General features: G+C 36.3%; 1 protein-coding gene and 1 long non-coding RNA gene across 3 annotated transcripts in view; one reads left to right on the top strand and one right to left on the bottom strand.

Moving 5' to 3' along the window:
• The window catches only part of cacnb4a (calcium voltage-gated channel auxiliary subunit beta 4a), a 55,991-nt gene extending 38,874 nt beyond the window's left edge, over nucleotides 1-17,117 (bottom strand). Inside the window, 2 exon segments of one of the 2 annotated variants that reach the window (NM_001113519.2) lie at nucleotides 15,267-15,350; nucleotides 16,935-17,117. In NM_001113519.2, coding sequence (NP_001106991.1) covers nucleotides 15,267-15,350; nucleotides 16,935-16,997 — 147 coding nt within the window. In that variant the 5' untranslated portion in view covers nucleotides 16,998-17,117. 2 annotated transcript variants of the gene reach the window in all.
• Nucleotides 17,118-19,642: 2,525 nt separating this feature from the next.
• On the top strand, nucleotides 19,643-22,376 carry LOC137496492 (uncharacterized). Its single transcript, XR_015499746.1, has 6 exons — nucleotides 19,643-19,680; nucleotides 19,906-20,018; nucleotides 20,991-21,117; nucleotides 21,294-21,379; nucleotides 21,694-21,736; nucleotides 21,834-22,376. It is a non-coding gene; the product is annotated as an uncharacterized LOC137496492 (long non-coding RNA).
• Nucleotides 22,377-25,596: the final 3,220 nt, after the last annotated feature.

The raw sequence follows: 25,596 nt of genomic DNA, 5'->3' as shown, positions 1-25,596 counted from the left end.
TTTTTATTATGACAATTTACTCTGTATATTTTTTCCAATGCAAAAAGTCATATTTTGCTGACACGTCCTGAAAATGCTCAAGACAGCACTATATACTATTTGCACCGCCATTTGAAAACTACAGTAAAGTTAGACATCACTGCTTTTAGTGAGGTATCTGAGTACAAGACACTGAATATGCATGTTTCACATTTTTTACTTTATATGCTGTTTGCAATTCTAATTTATTCACAGCACTGTGCAAAAGAATAAATACACTCTTTTTTACATTTTCAGGATAAAAACAAAGATGTAATTTTTTAAAAATAAAATTAGCTTGACAAGTTTTAATAACTAGTTCAACATTTTTGTAATGACTCAAGTACTGAAATGAGGACTATTAGTTGTATATTGAATGGCTATTTAGCATTCACAAGTTTAGTTAATTTTGACTGACATGACATAAGCAAGTGACAATGTTATAAAACAGCAGAGAGTTGTATGAAAGCAATTAATGCTTGTCCAAAGTATATGCAATTTGTTGGAGGGAATGAGAAACTGCTACTATGATGTGCACAAATGACTTATTGTTTTAAGAAATGCATTAACTGTTGTGCAAATGTAAATAGTGTTGTGAAAAATGCACCAACGCCACTGAGAAAAACTTGAATATTTATATAATTTATTTTTGCCAGTAACTTAAACCATCACAATAATTAATTTTCCAGCTCAGACTTTCCCTGTAGCAGAACTTAGTGGAATGAAGCAGAAAGTGTTGAAACTTGTGATTGGTTAATGAAAGAGACTGTCTTTGAAGTGGCAGTAAACTGCACTAACATCAATAGCGAACATTAATTTTTACTTCCACAAAACTCATTTATGTCTAATCTAACAACTCTAAATAAACAAATGTAGAAACAGCATTTCAACGAGTGGCTGGTTAATTAAAAACACTGTCCTTGACGTATCGTCTGAATACTTCCACCAAACTCATTTATGTCCAGTGGTGGAAAGAGTACAGAAAAATCATACTCAAGTAAAAGTACCATTACTTGCCTAAAAATGTAGTGCAAGTAGAGTAAAGGTATCTGTTGTAAATATTACTCAAAGTAAAAGTAAAGAGTAGACCTTTCAAAAGTACTTAGTGAGTATTACGGTGTGTAAAGATGATGCATTCACATCTAATTTGTGGATGTGTGTAAACGTAACATTCTGTAGTGCATTTAGTTTATGCCCAGAAGGCACACAATACCATAAGATGTTAATATTAGGTTAGGTCGTCACGTCAGGACCCCAAAATTTAATGTCTAGCCAGCATATAAGAACAAGTTATTTTGATTTCCAATAACAACGTCAATTGAGGTTGATGTTTGGTTATATTTAGTTTGTGTCAGAAAGTGACCAAAATCCAGCGTCAAGCCAACATCTTAAACCAACATTATATTCACGTGAAATACTGATATTTATTCGTCATTTATGGCAACCAAAATCCAACACTTAATAGACGTCACAGTAGTAACGTCCACACAACTTCAAGCTGTAACATTATTAAACGTTGATATTTGGTTGATTTTAGGCTGGTTGTTTTACATTGACCTCGGCCTGACGCTGAATTCTGACGTCAACCCGATTTTTATTTCCCAACAAATTGCAATGTTGCCATGACGTTGAGGTTCGTCAATCTGGCGTCATGTTGACGTCTTGTGTCTGCTGGATGTTTAAGGCCATTCATGGTCAACATACAGTAAACATCCTTCATCTTCTCATCAGTGACATGCATCTAAACAGTCTCTGGGACAATGCGTGTAAAGATTTTGGACATCTTCTAAGACATTTTTAATGCTTCCAAACAGTTTGCTGCAATAATAAATCGCTCCTTTTCTTAAGATAGTTTATTAAGATGTGATTTACCTATGTGCAATTTGATTAGACACGAATTACAGGACTGATATTTATAATCCCTATAGACAAGAAAAAAATAAAGTAGTGACTGCAGGTTGAAGGAAAGTAGTGGAGTAAAAGTACCAATACTGCACTAAAAATGTACTCAAGGGAAACTAAAAGTGCACAATTTGCACACAAAACTACTTAGTAAATTACAATTCCGGAGAAAAACTACTCAACTGTATTTGTAATATGTTACTTTACACCACTGTTTGTCTAATCTAATCGCACTCAAAAAATACTTTAGCTGTTAATCCAAACTACTTTGTTAAAATGACTTGAAAATTTTTGGAGTTTTTTGGGGGGACAAATTAATAGTTTTATGTATAATCTACTTTAATTTGTAAAAACGGTTAACTTAATCGATTTGTGTTGGAACAGCATGGAGGAATGTGTGAAACTCAGCATCTTTTACAGTGAATGCTTATTAAAAAAAGCAGAAACAAACTGCCACTTCAAACAAGTATTTCTCCTAAGAGTAACTGCAAAGCCACAAAATCAACAGCACATGCATTGCAAACCAACTTGAAGTAAACCAGTGGGCACTAGTGTGGCATTATTAGCGACAGCTCAATGATACGGAATAACAGGCTAACCACAACAGCTGACTGACTGGCTGCCTCTTCCACAGACGCATCCAAGAAACAGAGAGCGCGCTTTTGGAGGAAGAGTGGAGGTGACACTCAAACAAAACCCATACACATGCATCCACACATACAGATCTTCTCCCCTCCCCCCAAAAAACACCCTCTTAAAGCACTCCAGCAATCCTTATGTGAGCATGCAGTCATTGAAGATGATCATACTCACCGCCTCCGAGTCTTCAAATCCATGCAGGTACAGATTATCATACATGGAGATTGAAAATTCCCAAAACGATCAGATGCAAATGTGTAAGAGAGAGTATGTCTCTCTTACAATCACCCAACAGGACTATCAAGGAAACGGCAGTCGCTCCTGAAGCCGGCGTCTTGTATTAATGAGGATAAAGCGTGATCGATCACATCATAGAGAAGTGGGGCTCTCCCCAGAGGCTGCAGAGACCTGGCATTTTATCAAGCTTCCACAAACAGAAAAAGGAAAACAGAGCCTTCCTCAATCAGAGGCTGATGACAAAGCAGCAAAGCAGCCTCGTGATTGGCTGAGTGGAGCTCCAGTCAGAAAAGACAAGTGTTCGCTCTCTTCTGCTGAAGGAGGAGGAGGAGGAGAGGGGGTCTGCAGGGGGCTGACAGCTTTCCACTCCTTGACCATTGGGTTTCCTGCGATTTTTTTTTCTTTTCCGTTTCTATTTTTGGCAAATCTTGGTGCTCCATTTCACCTCTTTGTCTTTCTTTGAGCCACGGTCACATTTAGATGCCTCAATTATTCAAAAATGAGGGATTTGTGTGTTTAAAAAATCAGATTTTCGCTAAATCAAAAGGTGACAGCTTGGATGGCTTTTTAATTACTTAATTTACTTGACTGGATTGATTTTTTATTATTATTAAGAGAGATACATGTAATTATGGTGGCACGATATATCGTTTCAGCATTGATATATCGCAATGTGCGAATCTGCAATAGTCGCATTGCAGGATCTCAAGCGATTTCAAGTGAATTTAAACAATTTAAACACAAGAAATTATAAAGTTTCCTACTTCAAGATTAATAGCGGTTAAAGGTGTAGTAGGTGATCTGTCAGAATTCTAACAGTTAGCATAACAGCTTTTAAAACACAGTCCTGTCTCTGCCGTTCAAAGCCACACCTCCTGAAAGCACGAATGCTCACCCAAGTGACATCACCTGTAGAAGAAATGCAGCAAGGAGGTGCAGGAACTCAAGCTCCATCTTGCTGAAGCTCAGCTTTGCTTATGTGGCTCTGAAGTGAATACCACCAGGGTAAAGGTGACAGTAGACAACCCACTAGAAGTCATTCGCCAGTTAGAAAACTTTAAAGTACTTTATAATACTACAATTCTGAATGACAAACTGTATATCAAGCATGTTTTCAGTTGTGTAGAAAACAGATCTTTTCATAATGTGAAATATTTCATGCATGCAAGGATCGCTGGTCTCACTCTCTCATGCGCTTTGTCCTAAGCCATTTGCTAAGCCATACTTACATGCTATTATAGAACGAATATTCAGAGTAGCATGGTAAACAATATAGGGAGCGCATCACAGGTTGTCATTGTTCAAAAATGAACCAACGTGAATAAAAATCTACATTATCGGTGCTGTTAAAAGGTCCCTGATGAAATTGAAAAAAGTCACATCAATTGTTCACTGAAAGGTTTCAATGGCTGAACAACACTTCCGTGCATATAATTAAAAAAACAACAGAATCTACATCAGCTTTGCGTGACTAAATTTAAATTTAAAATATAACATGACCTGTCTAAATAAACACTTCAGCCATGGTGTCATCCTTCCTCCAGCGCGCAAACGTAACTCCAATATTGATTCAGGATTACAACAAATTTTGATTTAGCATTTGTTTTTACTGCTGATACTCTCCTGTCATTTGTATGTGAAAGCGCATACACGTGCAAATGGCAAATCTGTCAGTGTGAACAGGGGTACGCAGATGTACAAATCTACATTTGTTGACAGACAGTTTGGTCAACTTATCAGAATAATCAGCCTGACAAATTTTAATTGGATGGGGCCTTACCCAGAATATAAAAATACATTTAAATACATTTAGATCATCTACTTTAATCATTACTATCGGAATGGGAAGAGACTTTCAACCAGCACAACAACAAATGTTTCTGAAGACAGTCACCTACTGCACCTATAATTTTTTATTAGTAATTATTTATACAGTGAAGACTATATATATATATATATATATATATATATATATATATATATATATATATATATATATATATATATATATATATATATATGTACCGCAATACAGTTGGACTCCAGTGGAAACTATAAAATGCAGTTTATTTAATTTATTATTTTGTTCAATATCAGTATCAATCATCCCAATCAAAAAAATATTATAATATATTAAAATATTATTTAAATATTACAGATTATTACAATATTATTACAAAAATATTATTATAAAAATATAAATTAGTGTTTGGGGGGGGGGGGGGGTCACGGGGGAGTCAGGGGGTGTCGAGTTTGACAATTGCTTACAATCTTTGAAAAAATAAGACAATAAAATGTCAAGCTCAGACCTCCATATCAACTCATTTTTGAGAAGGACATGCATGCTGACATAACAACAGAACACAAAACTAAAATAAATATAACTATGGCACCGTAATCAAAAAACCTAATGCTCAATCAGTAATCGCCATATTAATAATGAATAGCCAATTTGTACCAGGAAATCTGTAAATGGAATTTAAAAGCAATGTGAAGGGCATATTGAGTGAAGCCACATTCAGAATCCTTTTGTTGCAGAAAATTACAACAATAAAATAAACATTACAATAAATAAACATTACTTATTTGCTGCAAAAATATACAATACTGTAAAGATGTTAAAACAAACAAAAAATCATTCCAATACACATCTCAGGTCTCTGAATCTCAATCTGTTTCCAAACAGGTCACTCAAACCAAGTTATACTCTGTGAATTAGGAATCCTATAAATAAAGTGAATCTATAAAGCAACCCCATCTTGAGGCCAAATACATCTTCAGTTCATTTTCCGATGAATCTGTAAATTGTCAAATTACAGTAATGTAAATAATAGTAATTAGTGTTGTTCAGAGTCACAACAATTATGCTATATTGATGAGTGCCTGGGCAGCACGGTGGTGCAGTGGGTAGCACAATTACCTCACAGCAAGAAGGTTGCTGGTTTGAGCCCTGGCTGGGCCAGTTGGCATTTCTGTGTGGGGTGGGTTTCTGTGTTGGGGTGGGTTTCCGGGTGCTCCGGTTTCCCAAACAAGTCCAAAAACATGTGGGATAGTTGAATTGGGTAGGCTAAATTGTCGGTATTGTATGTGTGTGAATGAGTGTGTATGGATGTTTCCAAGTGATGGGTTGCAGCTGGAAGGGCATCTGCTGCATACAACATATGCTGGATAAGTTGGCGGGTTATTCCACTGTGGTGACCCCAGACTAATAAAGGGACTAAGCCGATAAGAAAACAAATGAATGAATGACGTGTGCTTACCACAGCTGTATCCCTTCTAGATTCTGCCCTTGATAACACTTCTACAGTCACCACATCCTCAGTTTATTCTCTCCTCCTGAACCTGTACATCCTTAAACATGAGTTTCAAATCCATCGGCACTGCTCAATAAAAAACAAATGATGTCCCAGGACAAGCAAAATATTATTTCCTCCGAGGCTTACATAAACAAGATATTTCTGCTAATTTTGTTATTGATTCATATTCCCTTAATGTCACTGTAGCTGCTGAAATAATAAGAAAAGCAGGACCAATCAGGTCTTTTCAAGTAATTACATGGAAATGAACTGACAGTGCTGCTGCTGTTAATTAATCAAAGCTCTCTCGAGTATTAAACTCTGGCACACATCGCCCCCTGTAGTTTGCATGTAGTCCTACAACAAGTTTATTTTTCTTCTTGCTGAATTAGATTACGAGGTAAAAAGAAAAACGGATCTGACAAAATACATTAATATTTTTAACCAACCTGTATGCTTACAATTATGATTTAAAGTGATTATACTTCACGGTTATAGAGTCTACAAATATGGAAACCAACAGCTATAACCTCTTGTCTCTCCATTTCAACTAGGTCCTCTAGGAGGCAATAGGAGATCATGATAACAAATATGTAATTTATTGCTAAAATATTAATAAAATTTACATCCACAAACAATCTTATAGATTGTTTTAGTAAAGTCTACACACATACCTGCTTTAGTAAAGTTCCAGATTAACATGAAACCTTAGAGATATATTTTAAATTTAAATGTAACAAGCATCTGCTTTTTATTTTAATAATGACTCAGATATAATAAAATAAGAATTTAAAAAACCACTGTCTACCATAGTGACCTTTTGTCTGTGTGAATGCTGACACTCGTGTTTGAAATGTTCACTTTTTTATTTTACATATTTGTTTATTTATGCTTAAATTATTATACTATTTTATTTCTATTCTTTTTTTGATGCTTTGTTGTAGTTTTATATTGGTCCTCCTATTTCAAGCTTTGCATCTTTGCATTATTTACAGTCATGCCAATGAAGCAATTTTGAATTGAATTGAAAATATAAAATAAAAAATATATTTAAAAAAGATAAAAAATCAGCAAAATAAATGCATTCTACTGAATAAAGTGTGGCTTACTCTTTATTATCATAACCGCCTCAAGATTTTTTATTCACTTTAATATTTAACTGTAATAATAATCATAATTCAAAAAAAAAAAAAAGCTATTCACTTTGTTCCCTTGTTTCTTTATTCCACTGTTTATTCTATTTAGGAATCTCATAAACACCTTACACTTCAACATTTGATCATAAAAGCAAGCCATGCTACCTTTGTGCACAGCTCTGGAGTTTTTTCTTTTTTTTTGGGAAGGGGGGTGGGTTGTCTATGGTCAATAAACACAGCAGGGAAGCAAAAAAATAAATGAATTACTAAAGAGTTTAGCCATGTGACCTATCCCAGAGTTATTAATAATTCATACAAGCTTTCAATGATCAGGAATTTTAAATATACTATTATGGATGGATAACTATAAAAACAGCAACAACTTCCAATGTCTTGAGGTAACAGTCTCTCAGCATAAAAATAAGATATCAAGATCAAGTATGGATTTATATTCATGATTAACACCTTCGGTCTTGGATTTACCTTGATCTCAGCAGGTTTTAACCACCCCTGGATTTTCTCTTCTCAGAGATGTTTAGAGCCAAGATGTTACCTCTCACCTTGACTCTATAAAAAATCTTTTATGTAAATCTGGAGATGCATAGTTCATGAAAGTATGCTTTAACCTCTATGAAAAAGCAAACAAGTACAAGGTATACCATTCAAATCGCAGGTTCTCATAAACAATTATTTTTTGGTTTTAAAGTGAGGAAATGATTAATCTAAATCATGATTTATTCATCCGTTCATTTTCCTTTGACTTAGTCCCTTTTTTATCTGGAATCCCCACAGTGGAATGAACCACCAACTATTCCGGCATATGTTTGACGCAGCGGATGCTCTTCCAGCAACAAAAAAAAAAGCAATGGAAAACACCAATACATACTCAACCCGGAAACCCACGCAAACACAACGAGAACAAGCAAACTCCACAAAGAAAAGTCCCAGCTTGGACTTGAACTAGCGACCTTCTAGCTGTGAGGTGAGAAAGCTAATCACTGAGCCACCGTTCTGCCCAAGATTTATTCATAAAAAATATAAATATATATATAAACTGTATATGCAATCTCTGTGAAGTAGGTTGTCCTCATTGAAGGGTCCTGGCTGTGAAAGCACCTCTAAGACCATAAATAGAGTGTCCTGGAAGTGAGTCAAAAAGCTGAAATCCCAAGGTTGTTTGGGGACCTAGATTCCAGAATCATGCTGAGATATGATGCAGAATATGGGGAGAGTGCATGAAGCTACTGGACTCATCAATCAGTGAGAGCGGCTTTAAGTCTCGGATTAATGGCTCATTACACAAAACTACAGAAATAGAGACCGAAATAGAGCCTTGAAGAGTGAAATGGTGAGCTATAAAAATATTTAGGTGAAAAATGGTCACTTTGGTCACTTTACACATTTGGACACATTGGTCACTTTAATGGAAAACAAAATGGATATATGCAATCAACGTACAGTGACCTTTATTCATGAAGTGATAGTTATTCAGTGAGAATAAAAAAATCAAATTTGGATATCAGAACCAGAACCATAAGTACAATAATCAAGTTTTAAATTAACAATAAAAAACATACATTATTTACTTATATCACTAACATATCAATCTTATGCCTGTCACAATAATCAATATATAAAAAGTTCAGATGCAAAAACCTCCAAATGCCGTCTAAAAATTTCCTCTAAAATGAGTATTTTTATCAGGCTCCTGTGTGTATGTTCAGTGATATTACTTTTATGGCAAAGAATAAGACATTTTCCTGGTCTTTAAAGTGAAAGATCTCAACATAAACAAAAAAGGCCAAGAAAAATGTACATTTTTTATGGAAATTTCAGATGGCGCTTGGAGGTTTTTCCATCTGAACTCATATCAACTTATCGCACAACACATGGACATGACCTCAATCATTTTTAGTGATGCAATATATATCAGCCATACATGAAAACCAATTCTAGCTACATTTTAGCTTATTGTGCAACATCTCTATCTCTATTGGAGGCGTTAGTATGGTTAAAACACACTGTATTATTTACTATAAATTACTTTAGTATATTTTCATGTGGGTGCCTGATGAATGAAAATAGATCTGATACCAGATATAGCTGCTTTTTTTTACATTTATTAATATTTATTTAGGATAAGCATTTCCACATTCTGATTCCAATGTCTAATTATTAAATTGTTAAAAAGACTGTAATTAAATTGAATATTCTTATGAATAAAATTTGATGTGTTCTTTTGAAGTGTGTATTTGCTTTATGATGACATTATATTGTCATTAAGGCATTATATAATGAGTGGCATAAAATGGTCTTAAATTGACAATACTATTGTTTATCACAATTTATTTTGATGCAATATATTGTACGATAAATAACAGATATTGTAACAGACCTAATCAATCTTTTGACACACTAATATCTATACCACTTTGACTTTGGCTTGAAACAATCCAACGTTACTGGCTATTCTCAATGTGGTTACTCCCTTTTGTGACACATGAAACACATTTTTGCAATGGCTAAATTTAAACTTGCATCCTTCCCTAATATTTAATAGTCCATATAGTATATCCATATAACTATGGTGATATGCTTTCTCAACTGTTCTTGTTATACAACTAATTTTATACTTCAAAACTTATGCAATATTACTATATTATCTAATACTTTTGTTTACTGTATATAGTATGCTAAACAATAACACTTTTACAGTCACAGGCATTTATATTTGTGATAATTATTTTTCAGTGTGCTTTAGTTACTTAATTTTTAAAAAGACATTTAAATGTACTGCAAATTTGCAAAATGTATATACACTAACTGAAAAAGTCTTGCCGCCTGTCCAAGTTTTATAAACAAATAATAACTTGACTTCTAGTTGATCATTTGGTATTAGAAGTGGCTTATATGAAAGGCAAAGACCTCTAGATTATGCTTATTTTACCAAAATAAAATATGATCATGCCTTGATTTTTTATTATTGTCACTGAACAGAAATTATGTACCATGAGCTTGAAGTACTGCATCCATACATCTCTGCAAAGACTCAAATAACTTGTTTATAAAGTCATCTGAAATGGCAAAAAAAAAGCATTATTGCAAGATTCTTTAAATTCATCTTCAATTCTTCAATGCCTCCTACTTCATCTTACCCCTGACATGCTCAATAATGTTCATGTCTGGTGACTGGGCTGGCCAATTCTGGAGCACCTTGACCTTCCTTGCTTTCAGGACTTTTGATGTGGAGGCTGAAGTATGAGGAGCGCTATCCTGCTGAAGAATTCGCCATCTCCTGTGGTTTGTAATGTAACGGGCAGCACAAATGTCTTGATAGCCCAGGCTGTTGATGTTGCCATCCACTCTGCAGATCTCTCGCATGCCCTCATAGAGAAAGTAACCCCAAACCATGATTTTTCCTTCACCAAACTTGACTAATTTCCATGAGAATTTTGGGTCTATGCGGGTTCCAATAGGTCTTCTGCAGTATTTGTGATGATTGGGATGCAGTTCAACCTGATTCATCAGAAAAATCTACCTTTTGCCACTTTTCCAAATGATCAACTAGATGTCAAGTTAATATTTGTTGCTCTTACAACTGGGATCAACAACAAGACTTTTGTCAGGTAATGTAATGTGAATTACCTTTTAATTTATTAAAAAAAACATGTAGCTATAAATATGTATGTGTAAATACACATATTTTTCTTGGTAAAATTACTAAGTAACAATTAATATCCAAAGAGGCATCTCCTGTACACATCATTGCATCATATACCCTCATTATGATTTTTATGTCAATTTATTAATATTGATAAGCTTACAGAATAATTATAAACCAGATTAGCCTCCCATAACATCTGTAATTTTATACAGGTTATACAAGATTCTGTCCTGTCCACATTCTGATGTAACATTTAAAGGCAAAAATATGTGCTTTACAGCAGCACAAAAACTCTGTGGGGAATACAGTACAGCCCTCAAACGTACAAAGCTAGACTCACGGACAGCTAGAAATGCCACATTGCAAGCACCAAGGTCATTGGTTTCCCCTGGGATACTTTCTTCTTCTGTGATCTCATACTCATAGATCTAGATGCATCTGACAACAGGGATTACATCACATTTCCGTTTTCCCATTATAAAATTCCATGATTCCACATTGCAAAACGAAGCAAAAATCTGCCAAACCTCTCTTTTTCTGCGACATTATGAAGATCTATGCCAGCTCTATTCAGCTAAATGTCAAACAAGTTCAGCTGGAAAGGTAGCTACGAGCAATTCATATTCATCTGATGACAGTGAGGATTTGTCTGTTGCTTGGAAACCAAATGACCCATTCAAAAAGCTACACAGATGTAAGATTCTTTGAAAATCACATTGAACCACATATATTTACTGAGCACTGTACAACTTGTACATTTCGAAAGGTACATCTGAATATAGGCTAAATCCAAAGGTAGCGTTTGCACTGCAATAAAAGAAATCAAATCTCTAGTTGAACACATCACTTAGGCAAAGTTTCAAATGAGTCATTTACAGAGAGTAAAGCCCCTCCAGTTGGGTAGAATGTTGTCACTGTTGGCAGATTTGAAAGAAATATGTGTCTTGGGCATAAATGCCAACTTGTTGTCTTGTATAAAAAAAAATGTTACATAACCCAGCTTTGCACATTAGCCACATGGAAAGTGGATACACAATTATCCACCGAGAATATTAGTCACTGTTCAAAACTCTTGAAAATGTCCTACGCAGAATGAGCTACAGTCTCGAACAAAACAGTGTCTAATTCATTGCAAAATAAAGTGTCAGAGTTCTTCAGGGAGTCATTTAAGGAATAATGCACATCCAGTCAATTGTTTAAGCAGAATAAACCCTGACAGGGCTAGATTTTTTTTACTATAAATTACAATAGTATAAATTACTATGGTATAAAAATACTATAGTATTTTTATTGTAGTATTATTGGTACTTTTAACATGAGCTGTTCACAAACCACATGCCAGAATCTTGAAATAAATGAAAAACACCTCATGAAAAATGTTCAATCGATTAGCTTCAATAGATCATTGGCAGACATTCACTTTATCGGTGCTCATTTTAGTTTTTGCACTTCAGTTGGATACTTATTACTCTTTTTACTGAGTTTGGAAACTTCTTATAACTATTTAATGTGTGAATAAGTAGGCCTAGCTAAGCTATTTGAAATACTACATATAAAGCTGCAGTCCATACATTTTGTCCCTCTATAGCTATCTCTTTTTAAAAACTGCAGTAGGGTATATGCATACTAACTTTTCGTTTTCAGCCAGCCAGAGTTTCCAGCAAATTGTCTTTCCATTACAAAATCGCCGTGTTTAAGATCTGTTTTCTTTTAAAAAAAAGTGGTCTTCACTGCCTAACAGATACTTGATATAAAGTGGGTCTCAGAGCGGACAAGACGCAGGAGTTTCTGATCTTGCCTGCTGATCCTGACTGGGCTAGCGGTTGCACAGTCAATCATCTCTTTTTATGCTTAAACAAGTAAATAAACGCTTACATTTATTTAACTGGTTGTATTTTATTTACATTAGGATGTTGATGCTGTAAAAGGAACCTTAAAAAATTTAAAATAGTCACATTAACCTTTCACAGGAAATTTAATGTTGGCTGAAAAACACTAGCTGTGCAAATAGCCCATTGGACTTAAATGCGAAATGATCATTTATATGTCGGTTATGCATCGGTGTGCCTACTCGATGCAGATAAATTATTATTTTGACATATCTTGTTCTTAAATTTTCAAAAGCATTGTGTGACTACATGTATTTAGTAGGTATTAGCAAGCATTACTTGGCTAAGACTGTGTTATTAGATTAATTGGTTGATATCTGGGAATAACATACCTTGAAATTTCATGTTCGGTCAATCAAAATCAAGTATTCCAGAGAGCTGTGTAATACGACAGATTATTATATCATATACAATATTTAATAAGATTTTAAAAAATGATTTATTTCTTAATAATAAACAATAGGGATGCTCCGATCGATCGGCCGAATATCGGTATCTGCTGATAATCACATTTATGACTCGATCGGTACTCACCAATCTGGCCGATCTTATGAACCGATTACAGGGGTTTATTTACGAGTTTACAAGCAGAGGAAGACACAAGTGCACTCCAGTGTATTATACAGTACATAGGCTACAGCAGCCACAAGACATGAGGAGGTAAATGATGCACGGGGGCATGAGTGATCTATGCGCTCATGACACAAAAGCTAAAATCTATACAGATGCGGTGCGACCTGTTTATATTCTATTGTCACGACTTGCCTGAGTGATAATCTCTTTGTAACAAGTGCAACCATTGTATTTGAAAATATTTAAATGGTCTTGCATGTATGATGTATATATGGCTTTTCACATATAACAACTAAAAGTTCTGTGTTTTTGACAATATTGCAAGGTCACTAAAAGCTGGCTGGTATTATTTGATAAATAAAACTTATAAATAAATAAATATAATCATAAATAGTTCATAATATAACTTCTTGTAATACACGTATTGCAATAAACAGTAGTTTTTAGGCCTATTTCCTTTTAGTAAAAATTTATGAATTTATAGGTGTGCATTTTAACTTCTTATGCATCAAATATGCACTCCAAACATTTTCTTGATTGAAACATGTTGAATTCTTCTTTCATGTTTTGCAATGTTTCCAAATTGTAATTTTTCTTACCAACTTTTTTATCTGTTATATTATTTTCTGCAAAGCTGCTTCTGGCCATTACATGTCCACACTAAATGATTTTAAGAGACATGTTTAAGGTATTATATGCAGCATCCTTAATTTATTCTTCTAGGTAAGGCAAAATCAGAATCGGTACTCGGTATCGGCCAATCACCATGACAAATAATTGGTACTCGTTATCAGGTGTAAAAATCCTGATTGGAGCACCCCTATTCATTCATTCATTTTCTTTTCGGCTTATTCCCTTTAATAATCCGGGGTCGCCACAGCGGAATGAACCGCCAACTTATCCAGCATGTTTTTACGCAGCGGATGCCCTTTCAGCTGCAATCCATCTCTGGGAAACATCCACACACACTCATACACTACGGACAATTTAGCCTACCCAATTCACCTGTACCGCATGTCTTTGGACTGAAGAGGAAACCGGAGCACCTGGAGGAAACCCACGCAAACGCAGGGAGAACATGCAAACTCCACACAGAAATGCCAACTGACCCAGCCGAGGCTCGAACCAGAGACCTTTTTGCTGTGTGGCAACAGCACTACCTACTGCGCCTGTGCTTCGCCAGGAGCATCGCTAATAAACAATTAAAATAAGACAAGCACCTTCCCAGCAGACACTGGACATCAACATGACGTCAAATTGACGCTGTACCCTCAAGTTATGGGACATTGCATTTTATTTAGAAATGAAAATCGGGTTGATGTTAGACAGATACTACATTTCGGTCACTTCCCAACGCAACCAAAAAAAACAACAAAATATCAACGTCTAATGATGTTACAGCTTGACGTTACCAATATGACATTTATCAATTGTTGGATTTTGATTTCCATACCTGACAGTGTTTAACGTCAATATATTGTTGGTTTAAGATGTTGGCTCAATAATGGATTTTGGTCACTTTTTTTAAATCAACCAAATACAAACGTCATGTCACGCCGTTATTGGACATCGAAATAACATTGTCCATGCTGCCGACCTAAATCTTACCTAATATTAATGTCTTATGACGTTATGCGTCTGTTAGGTTCCATCTCCATCTTTAAGACTTAAGACTTGTTCATTCTCGAAGGCATTTGGCTGTTAGGAGGTATGATTGTTATTTTTAGTCTATTTATGGTTGTCTGTCTGTGTTCTGTTGATTTGTTAAAAAGCACTTTGGCCAACAAAACTGTGCTATACAAATAAAACAGTCATTGAAATACAGATTTAAACCAATTCTACAACATTCAGTCCTGTCCACATTCTGATTGAACACCCAAATGCAAAGTTATGCTTCCATTTTGTTACCTACCTGGCGGAGGATGAAGCTGGTGGATGTAGTACTGCCATCAGATCTCTTAAGTCGGCTGCGGCGTGAGTAGGTGCCTCTATTCACCTGCAGCAAAAGAACAAGCTATTAATCTATTTCTCTCTCTCCGGCAGAACAGGGGCACCTTCAAACACACACACCCACATATCCCACCACAACATCGTCAGAGGGGTCTCAGTGAGGGCTGTTAGTAATAGTCTGAGTCAAATGAAGTGTTAAAGCATTTCAGCTATTCAACACTTGCATTAATCATCGCTGCTTTGTGAATCCTTCAGCTAAATACAGAGAACATGATGATCTCTGACCTGTCTAAGGTGTTACGAGACTAAAAGCCTGGCGGAGAAGAAGGGTCTATTTGAGATGTCAAAGCGCATCACTACAAGAAAGCTGAACTCTGCAGCGCTACACAAACATCGATGCAAAGTGTTGAGCAGGCGAAACTTCCCTACAGTATGGCTGGCCGCAATGCAGTCCTACATCAAAACCCCTTCTGGGTAGATCATGCGGTTAGATTACATGGCTCCAGAGAGTTTAATGTGGTGAAAACAGTAAAAAAAAAGTAAATGTTATAGACATCTGCTCCATAAAACACGCTGATGCTCAGAAACTGGGTCAGGTCATGTGTCCTTTACAAGGAAATCAATGAGAACATGAATTATTTAGCAGGCTAATTAAAGACCAATGGATCAAACTGACATCCATTAATCTTTAGCACGTTTGGAATTTGAATTTAATGAGACGGTAATGTATAATCAGTAAAAAAAAAAGGGTATAGTTCACCTTAAGATTCTTTATTTTATTATATGATATGATTTTTGTGCATCCACAGAAAAAAGAGATACATCTAATGACTATTTACCTACATTTATGGGGGGAAAAATATTCAATGACAATAAACATGACTGAGGATGCATGTTTCCTAACATGTCTTTATTTCATAGAGGGAAAAAAATCGAGTATGGATTTCATTAATGTTAATAAATAACATTTAAATTTATTTTTCAGCCTCTTTGAGCTATTTGCGTAATATTTTTTCAACCACAACCATTGGATTATTGGTCATTATGGACCATATATGTGGAACAATATTATATTATATATGATGATCAATTAGAGCCATATTTATACAGCAACAAGAAAAACCATGGTACTAAATTACATGTAAAGACCTTGTTTCTTGACTCTATGTCCCAAATTAACATATTATTCTGGACATACACCATGGTAATACCCTGTAATCTTACACCCTGAAGTACCATACAAATACAGTGATGATGATATATGAAAATACCATATGTACACAAAATAAAAAATATCAAGTCATCTATAAGTAGCCTAATAAAAATAATACAAGGACACTCAGAGGTATGCTGCATACAATATATATTATTGATAATATACTATGTAATTAATTAAAAAATATCCGATTAAACATTTAAGTTTTGGACACATTAATTAGGCTATTATACAAAGACTCAAATAATTTACAGAGAGTAAAGAACATGCGAGTGGAAATATGTTTTCAGTGTTATCTGATCTGTAAGGAATATCTTCATAATAGACACTCAGTAACACTAAGAAAACAACTAACGTTAGAGTGTTTGGTGCAGATTCACATCGCTCCATCACCTTCTCTCGCAGAGTCCCTACCTGAAATATGGGCTTCTGGACTCCGTCGCCTATCCCGTGTCGGGTGTAGATGTGCCGGGACATTTCTGCGAGTTCATCCGTCCACGGTGGAGGCTGCCGCTCGGTCCCGGTCCACTGGCTCGGCGGTGGAGGATACTGAACTGTTTGCTCCAGTTTCGCTGCGCTGCGGTGTCCGCGGTCGAGTGAAGGCTGCAGTGCGCGCGCGGTGTGTTTGTGCAGCTGTAGCGGAGAGCAGATGCAGCGCGAGCGGTCACCACTAGAGCACCATCACGAGTGCTGCATCCTCTCTGAAATCGCCCCTGTACCCTCATTCACTATGCCCTACAGTAGCCCACTTAACGTTAAAGAGTGATTGAAAACGAGTGAGCGAATGGGATATTTTGTTTGTTCTCTTCTAACGTTGGTTGATAAATCCCTCAGGCGGACTACCTTTTAAACTTCTTGGACTCTGTGATAATTATTTAACACTTAGTGAGCTGCATAAAACGACGTATTTTGATTTCTAACATGTATAAAGACATTATTTTAATTAAATTAAATTATATTTTTAAAACTTAACACTGATAGTATTCCGCAAATCTCACAATGCATTATGGGTATTTTATTAGCTCTAGTAGTGTACGTCGGTTGTACACTTGTCCAAGTAGGTATCGCTGCAGCTGGATATTATTGGCCCGGAGACCTGCAAGTGGGAGGGATTAATGCGCAAGTAGGTTGGGTGACCTACAAGTGGGAAGGACTTAAACCACAAGTAGGTTGGGTTTATCAGGTTACTGTGAGGTTGGGTTTAGGTGTAGAGCAAGTGTGCCGCAAGCCTACGTTTGAGTGAAGGTTTCGGCCGTTAGATCGCCCCCTGGGGGCTGGCTGCAGTACAAGTCATAAAGCCCGCCTCCTCCGTGTTAATGAAGGAGACTTGAGCCCAAATAAAAAAAAAAATATTACACTTGCAATAAAATGTCCCGAAAGATAGTTCTGGTCGATTAAGGCACTGGTTATTGTGCTGAAATAGGTGCAGATCTTCATTTTTGTAAACAGTTTGTTTTTAGCAGTAATTTAATGCTGGGCGTGTCGTCGTGATTGACAGCTGTGATTGACAGTTTCTCAAAGCGCGGCGTCTGAGCTTCGGCAGGAGACTGAAGTAGACTGAAATGTTATTATTCGATTTCTGTGTTATTTTACCATGACAATATGAGTTCAGCAGTAAACTATAGTTTCTGACATACATGATCCTGGTGGAACACTGTTTATTCGCTAAGTTCAGGGCTTTTTTTGGGCTTTATTAGTTTGCTGATACACGCCTAGCCACCCAGATAGCAAAACACAGTTCCGACTAGATTCTCGCCTGCCGGAGACTTATCTCTTAGAGCTCAGACTGACTAATGTTACCTCTGCTGGACCTACTCCGGATGCCTGGACTCACTGCCCGATTCCAGTCCGAGTCAATCGAGCCAGATGCGGCGGCCGAGCGAGCAGGCGCTGCCGCATGCGAGCCGGAATCAGCCCGCGACGCCGCGAGTAAGTTATGCGCTGCGGCCTGGAGCTGGCGCGATTGAATATATAAAACCCTCATATTTGTTAACGTTATTACATCCATTTGTGTTGATATGACAGCAAACGCATGCTGAGAAGTTCGGGGGGCGTAGTTGATTTTACATAAAGCGTTTGATTGGAAGCTCGACTCTGCTCATTTTCGCGGCTCCTCCTCTGGCTCCATCAGACAATCCTTCTGCGCATGTCTGGCTCCAATTTCAGCAGTCTTTTGCGACAGTTTGTGCCCGTCAAGCAGGCGTTTTGCCCTCAAGGCGTTCAATGGGAAAAAGGGCTGTCGCGTCGTCCATATTTTTTACAGTCATTGGTGTAGAGACGTTCATAAAACACAACAGGTTACTGTGAGGTTGGGTTTTGGGTTAGGGCTAGGTGTACACATTCATAAAGCACAATATTGAACTCTAAATACGACTTAATTAGGTTTGCACAGCCCACCTGGAGCTCCAAGGCCAACCCACTGATTGCTGGCTCAGACCTACGTTTATACCCCACTCGTTTGCTGTGGTAGTCCTAGGTTTCCGACATGACTAGAAATGGCTGATCTCAGGGTGCATGACTAATAGTAGGTCAATAAAGGAATAGCTACTATACTAAAGATTTTATTCTTTGGGAACCAATTGGATCGCTGGAAAATGGAAGATGTTAGAAGGCAATTGCTACAAAAAATGGAGGATTGAGGAATAAGGCTGACTTTTTCCAGCCCAAAAGCTGACCAAAACCCACCAAACGCACACAAAAAAGTGCCCAAAACTTTAAATTAATATCTTATTATTTAATTTTAAATAATTTAAATTGAAATTTAGCCAAGTTACTTTAACTGTCATAATGTTTTAACCATACCGCAACCAACACCAGCAGTCACAGAACCACAATAAGAGGTCACATCGAAACACTGCCCCCTCTCAACCACACACTGCACTTTTTACTTTCCAAATGGGGTTTCGTCCTACACAGCAAATTCATCTGAGTTAAATTCTTGGTGTTGAAGCATTTCAGAGTAAAGTGTTGACGTTAAAGAGTTAGATTTTGATAAATGAATATAATAAGAGTTAGAATTGATTTTATTCAGTGCTAAATCAAGGAGTTATCTTTTCAACACTTGGTGGTGTTATTTCCAACATCCGGGAATTCATGCAGCCCCAGTCACTGTAGAATTTTCCAGACGCCATTTTCCATCTGAGGTTTAGAACAGCAACTGGTGAGTCAAACTGCGGTTCATTCATGGTCGTTTGTGTATCTAGCTTAACTGCAGTAACGTTACTATTGACTTCTTTTCAAGAATGTTTTTATATATGCTCACGCATACATAGTGCATAAAAACATCAAATGTACATGTTCAACACATTTCTGTCACGCTTAATGCCATTTTGTGCGTTGTTACCCATCTGTAAAATAAAATCGACACTTCTCCTTTAATTCGAAGCAAACTAGCGAGGGAATCCCCGGAGCAGCCTAACGTTAGCCTACTCTGCCCGGATGCTAACGGCAACACAGGACGGTTTCCATAAGCTCTGGAGAGTTTCTAAAACATATATGGTGAGTAAATGAACATATGCTTACTTGTAAAAGGCTTTCTGACTAAAACATATGATTGTTTGTTATTCGTGTACGTTAATTTGGTTGTTTTAAACACCGCGGCCCTTTTAAACTGGTTCATTGGTGGCCGTCCATATAACGTTACCGTTAGTTCATAGACTCGCGTGATAACGTACGCTTGAATTATATTAAGCGTTGACAACCATTAAAGTCGGAATGTTAACATTAATGTCTTTAAATGACCGCGTTTGCACTTTCTCAGACTTTTAAGGTTACAGAAGTCTCCCGGAAGTTGTGGGACTAACATTAACGTTATCCCGCAAATGCACAGAGACTCCCAGATGCCCAAGTAGATGCCTGCAAATGAATGATAATCTCCCGGAAATCGCGCGTCTCCCGCCCGGTCATTAAACACTTTGCACACCCCTGTACACCGCATCCCTCCCAGCTCTTCAGGTACGTCGCGCGCAAGTCACCCCCACCGCTCTTTAGGTACGTCGCGCGCAACTCATTCCATTGTTCTTTAGGTACTCATTTCTCCCGCTACCTCCCGCAAATCAACTCTGTATCCCCCGAAAATTACTTTTCTCAACTCGGGATGTCTGACGTTAGTAAGTTAGGCTATTTCTGTAGTCAGGAACCTCTTAGTCAAGCTTTTTCTCCCGCATGATATTGTGCTTAAAACTATAGGCTAAACTTAGCATGTACTGTACACAACATTACCGTTTTATTAAAGACAATTTAGTGCGTTGTAAACAGCCACCTGTCTGTAAAATTAATCAACTGATTCATATTTGAGCAGCCAAATGATGATACAGGTTTGATTTGTAGATTTATTATCAATAATCAACATCTGAATCAAAAGATATCTGAAAAAGTATGAGGCATACTTTGTGATGTTCATCTCTCTTTTTTTTTATCTGAAGGTTATGCATGTGTGTTAGATACTAATGTGTTGTTGTTTTTTAACAGCCACAGTTCTCTATACAATAACACAAGACCCTGTGACGGTGGCTGATTAGAGACGGATGGTGTATTTCCAGAGTTGGTGAAATGACCAAGCACACCTTCTTGGTCATATGTGGTGATAATAATGAAGGTATGTTTGATAAAGTTCTGTATTTGTTTTACAATAAGCTGAGAGGGTATTAGAGCATTAGAGAATAACAAATGACATGAAGGTGATAAGTTTTGTATTGTGGGTGAACTGTTACTTAAATAATGTTTTGCTCTTTGCTTTGCACTTTTCCTCTTCTGCTTATCCTAATATTTTAGGTTATATTTGGACCTGAAACATCTGCTAGACTCCAGTAAAGGTGGCGTCAACACTGGACCTGAAAGGGCCTAACAAGTTGAATCTGGTAAAGAAACACGCACGCACGCACACGCACGCACGCACGCACGCACACGCTTACAGAAAACTGTTGTTTATGAAGTTTATGAATATTTTTTACACTGTGGCCAATATTTTGGGGAAATCAGCATCACTAAATGATATAAAAGATTTTAAGCTCCTCTAAATTTTGCTCCAAGTGTTGTGTTAAATTCAGGATTCTGGACAGACAGCTGCCTGTTTTTCCAGTTCTTGTCATAGTGGTTAACCTAATTGTTTTTGGAGATCCAACAGTGATATATGTGTTTTTTCTACTTTTCCATATCCTGTCACCTCAACCAGCTGGGAGAGTCAAGTTGTGGATCATCATGAAGATTTTCAAAAGGTGAGTTTAGATTTCTTGAATGTTTTTTTTACTTTAAATGTTCTTTTAAATATATCATAGAATTTGATTGCAATTTGTTTTCAAACATTTTTCTTAGTCATGCTGGAGTCTTGAAGAGTTCTTAGATGAGCATCACCCTATATCCGTGCATCAGGAACCACCAGACGAGCGATCAGCAGCTGCTACATCATCATGGATAAAAAGGTCATCCTGTGGCTGGGAAGCACTTCATTCACAGGACATGCTTGATGAGATTTCCTAGCTCCAGTTTGTTTTCACACAAGTTTACAGCATTTATACCTTCATTTAAACTGCTCTGTTTGATATGGAGGACCAAGGAAACACCAGAAGTGAAAGATTTGCAAGCCAAGTTGTTTAAAATGTAATTTCAGAAGAAAACTATGAGTTCAGAAGTAAACTATGAGTGACGCTATATTGAACTTTCAAATTGCTCTGATAACACATCAAGTTTGGACCAAAGGACTGAAACAGCCTTTTTGAGCACTGGTCATACATATTTTGTTGATACTGTCTGTACTAATAAAACATTTAAAGCATATTTGACATTGTTGCATTTTAAAAACTGAATGAATTGTTGAAGTGGTGAATGTTTTCAAATAAAATGTTTTTTCTTTTGTAATTTACAGTCTATTTGACCTTTTTACTATATTTACGCTCAAGAGAGTTGAATAAAATAACAATATTTACACCAGGCGGTGTTAAATATAGTTACATTTTTTAACTCTGCCCAGAGTTAAAATTAACCCTTACTTCGGTGTCAATGTGCCAACCCTTTTGAAAGTGTTGATTTAACTTTGTTTTGAGTGGACCCCATGAGACACTTTCAAAGTGTTGAAATTAACACCCATAGAGTTGTTTTGGGTCCCCATATTTTGCTGTGTATTTGGCGTTTTAAATTCTTTTGAATATAAGTAGGCACTGCTTGTCAATCAAACAACACGTCTATGTTTGTTCTTGCTGTCAACTGTGGAAAAAAATAATTCAAAATCATTTAAAACCACCCTATCTGGCAACACTGCAAATGCAAGACACCCGGATAGCCCCGACCTAAATGATTAACAGGCCCGCCCTAAAGCATTCCATATGACCAATAGTGAAGAAAAGTTGTTTTGAGGTGGTGTAAGATAATAAAGGGCCAGAAAACATTGGAAAAGCACTGGATTTCTTCAAAATTGACAAGAATGGCTGTTGTTGAATAGTTTTAGAACAATTTTGTTGAAAGGTTTTGATCCGCTTCAAATGTTGAAATATCTACAATAAGTAGATATTTAGAATAACTAGAATAAGTAAATTTTTCTTTTCTGCTTTGAGGACTGTCAAGTAAACACTTGAGGCTGGTAATGGAACCTGCTGCCATGGGATGAGTAAGACCAGCAGGCCCACTTTATTGCTTTCTGTTTTAAACTATGGTATAAAACTGTAGTTTACTATAGTTTAAATAGAAAATTTGGTTTGAAATCTTTTCATACCTGTTTATTATGATGTTTTCCATTGCTTTTTTCAGCAGAGTTGTTAACTAGAGACTTCTTTCAACTGCAAATGTTTGCACTCATTTGACAATAGTAAATAAAGCAGTCTAGATGAATGGTTTGCACAAATATAACTCTAATATACCCTTAAACATTTTCAAACATTTTTAAATGACTTAGTTATTTTAAATTATTAATAATTTGTTTTCAACAGAATAAAAGAAACTAAAAGAGGTTTGTGACAATTGAGGGATGAGTAAATGATGACAGAACTTACCACATGTTTTGGGTGAACTTTCTCTTTGAGGATAAGTTTACAGTTCATGACACGCTAAATAGGCTTGGTGAAGTGCTTCTATTTAATTGTTATCCAACTACAGCAGTGGTCTCAAACTAAATTCCTGGAGGGCCACAGCTCTGCATAGTTTAGCTCCAACCACCTCCAACTCACACCTGCTTAATAGTCTCTAGTAGTCTTGAACACCTTGATTAGTTGGATCCACTGTGTTTGATTAGGATTGGAGCAAAATTGTGCAGAGCTATGGCCCTCCAGGAATCGAGTTTGAGACCTATACGGTATACTGTATTCCTTCTAAATTTTGGAATAATTAACAGTTAGGTTTATGGGGTAAGAATTATAGATTATAAATTATTTTTTTGAACAGGGATGATATTCCAGGATCAACATAGATGTTAATCGAGGATCACATCCTACTTGGGATAATCACACTTACTTAAGAATCATATTGCATACAAAACATACTTTTTCATTCCCCCAAACATTTATTTTCCTTCGACTTAGTCCCTGATTTATCAGGGGTCACAACTACTCTGGCACATGTTTTACACAGAGGATGCCCTTGCAGCCGCAACCCAGTACTGGGGAAATCATACTTTTTAAGAGTTAAAAACTAAATACTTATTTAAAATAAATGCCTACTCAAGACAATATGGCATTTCGAGTACATTCGGGAAAACAAAAGACTGCTGACATTATTAAGTGAAAATATACTAAAATACATTTGCCAGTCAAATCTACATGGGCTACAGTATATACTGTAATATGGCACTACCTCACTATTGGGAAGAGAAATGTAACTAAAGCAGATTTTTCTACTAACAACTTCCAACAGAATAATGACAGAACAGAAGATCTAATTTTGTTCCCTTTATAAATAGCATCACTGGCAGTCCTCCTATTCATCTGCTATTTGAGTGTTTCACAGGGAAAAGCAGCATGCGGAGCCACTACAACTGTGTCTGCATGATGAACTAGCAGTACTTTAGAAATTGTCCAACACATGACATGATAGGAGGCTTACATGTTGTTCTGTTTATTGGTACTTAAAGGGGACCTATTATGCCTTCTTTAACAAGATCTAAAATAAGTGTCTGATGTCCCTTGAGTGTGTATGTGAAGTTTCAGCTCAAAATACCCAGAAACTGCCCCTTTTAGGCTTCGATCCAAATTGTGCTGTTTTGGTGACTGTCGCTTTAAATTCATTTGAGATTGTGAACTCTTTTCAAACAAGGGTGGAGCTACAAATGCCTATGTGTCAGCATAGCAGAAGATTTAAAACAAGACTAACATTAGTGTTTTGTGTTTATAAAAGATAGAAGTAATACATTTTTACCTCTAGAAGCTGGCTATATTCTCACACAACTGTGTTCAAACCCCTTATAAAAGTGATTTTTGCATAATTAAAAAAATTATAAAATATCCACAATAACACTGTTTTAGCTACAACCAACTCTGATTCATCCAATTTAAACTGCATCTGAATATGTTAAACTGCAATAAGATCTGTATCTCACACAGCAGCAACCGCATTTATAACAGATGCCCATGAGATTGATAATTAGTAGGATATCATCTTTGCAGAAGTTAGTAAATAGATCTGGACACAACATAACCAGGTTTACGTAGGGTCAGGTCCTTAGTATTGGGAGATCGACAACATTTTTGGCTCTATATTGCTTTAACTGCAGACTGTCACTTTAATTTGAGAGTATTTACATCCAAATCAGGTAAACAGTGTAAAAATTACAACAGTTTGCATATGTGCCTCTCACTTGTTAAGGGGCCAAAAGTAATGGGACAGAATGATTTGGATGTAAATACCCTCAAATTAAAGCTGACAGTCTGCAGTTAAAGCACATCTTGTTTGTTTCATTTAAAATCTATTGTGTTGGTAGCCAAAAATAGATTTAATTTATAATTTATATAATTTATAAATATAATTCTAAATATAATTTAGAATTGTATTGATGTCCCAATATTTATGGACCAGTCAGAATTATTAGCCCCCTTTGATTTTTTTTCTTTTTCAAATATTTCCAAAATGATGTTTAACAGAGCAAGGACATTTT

The sequence above is a fragment of the Danio rerio genome, chromosome 9 (assembly GCF_052040795.2).
Source record: "Danio rerio strain M-AB ecotype USA chromosome 9, GRCz13ab, whole genome shotgun sequence".
Classification (NCBI taxonomy): Eukaryota; Metazoa; Chordata; class Actinopteri; order Cypriniformes; family Danionidae; genus Danio; species Danio rerio.
This window is presented reverse-complemented; position numbering and strand designations above follow the sequence as displayed.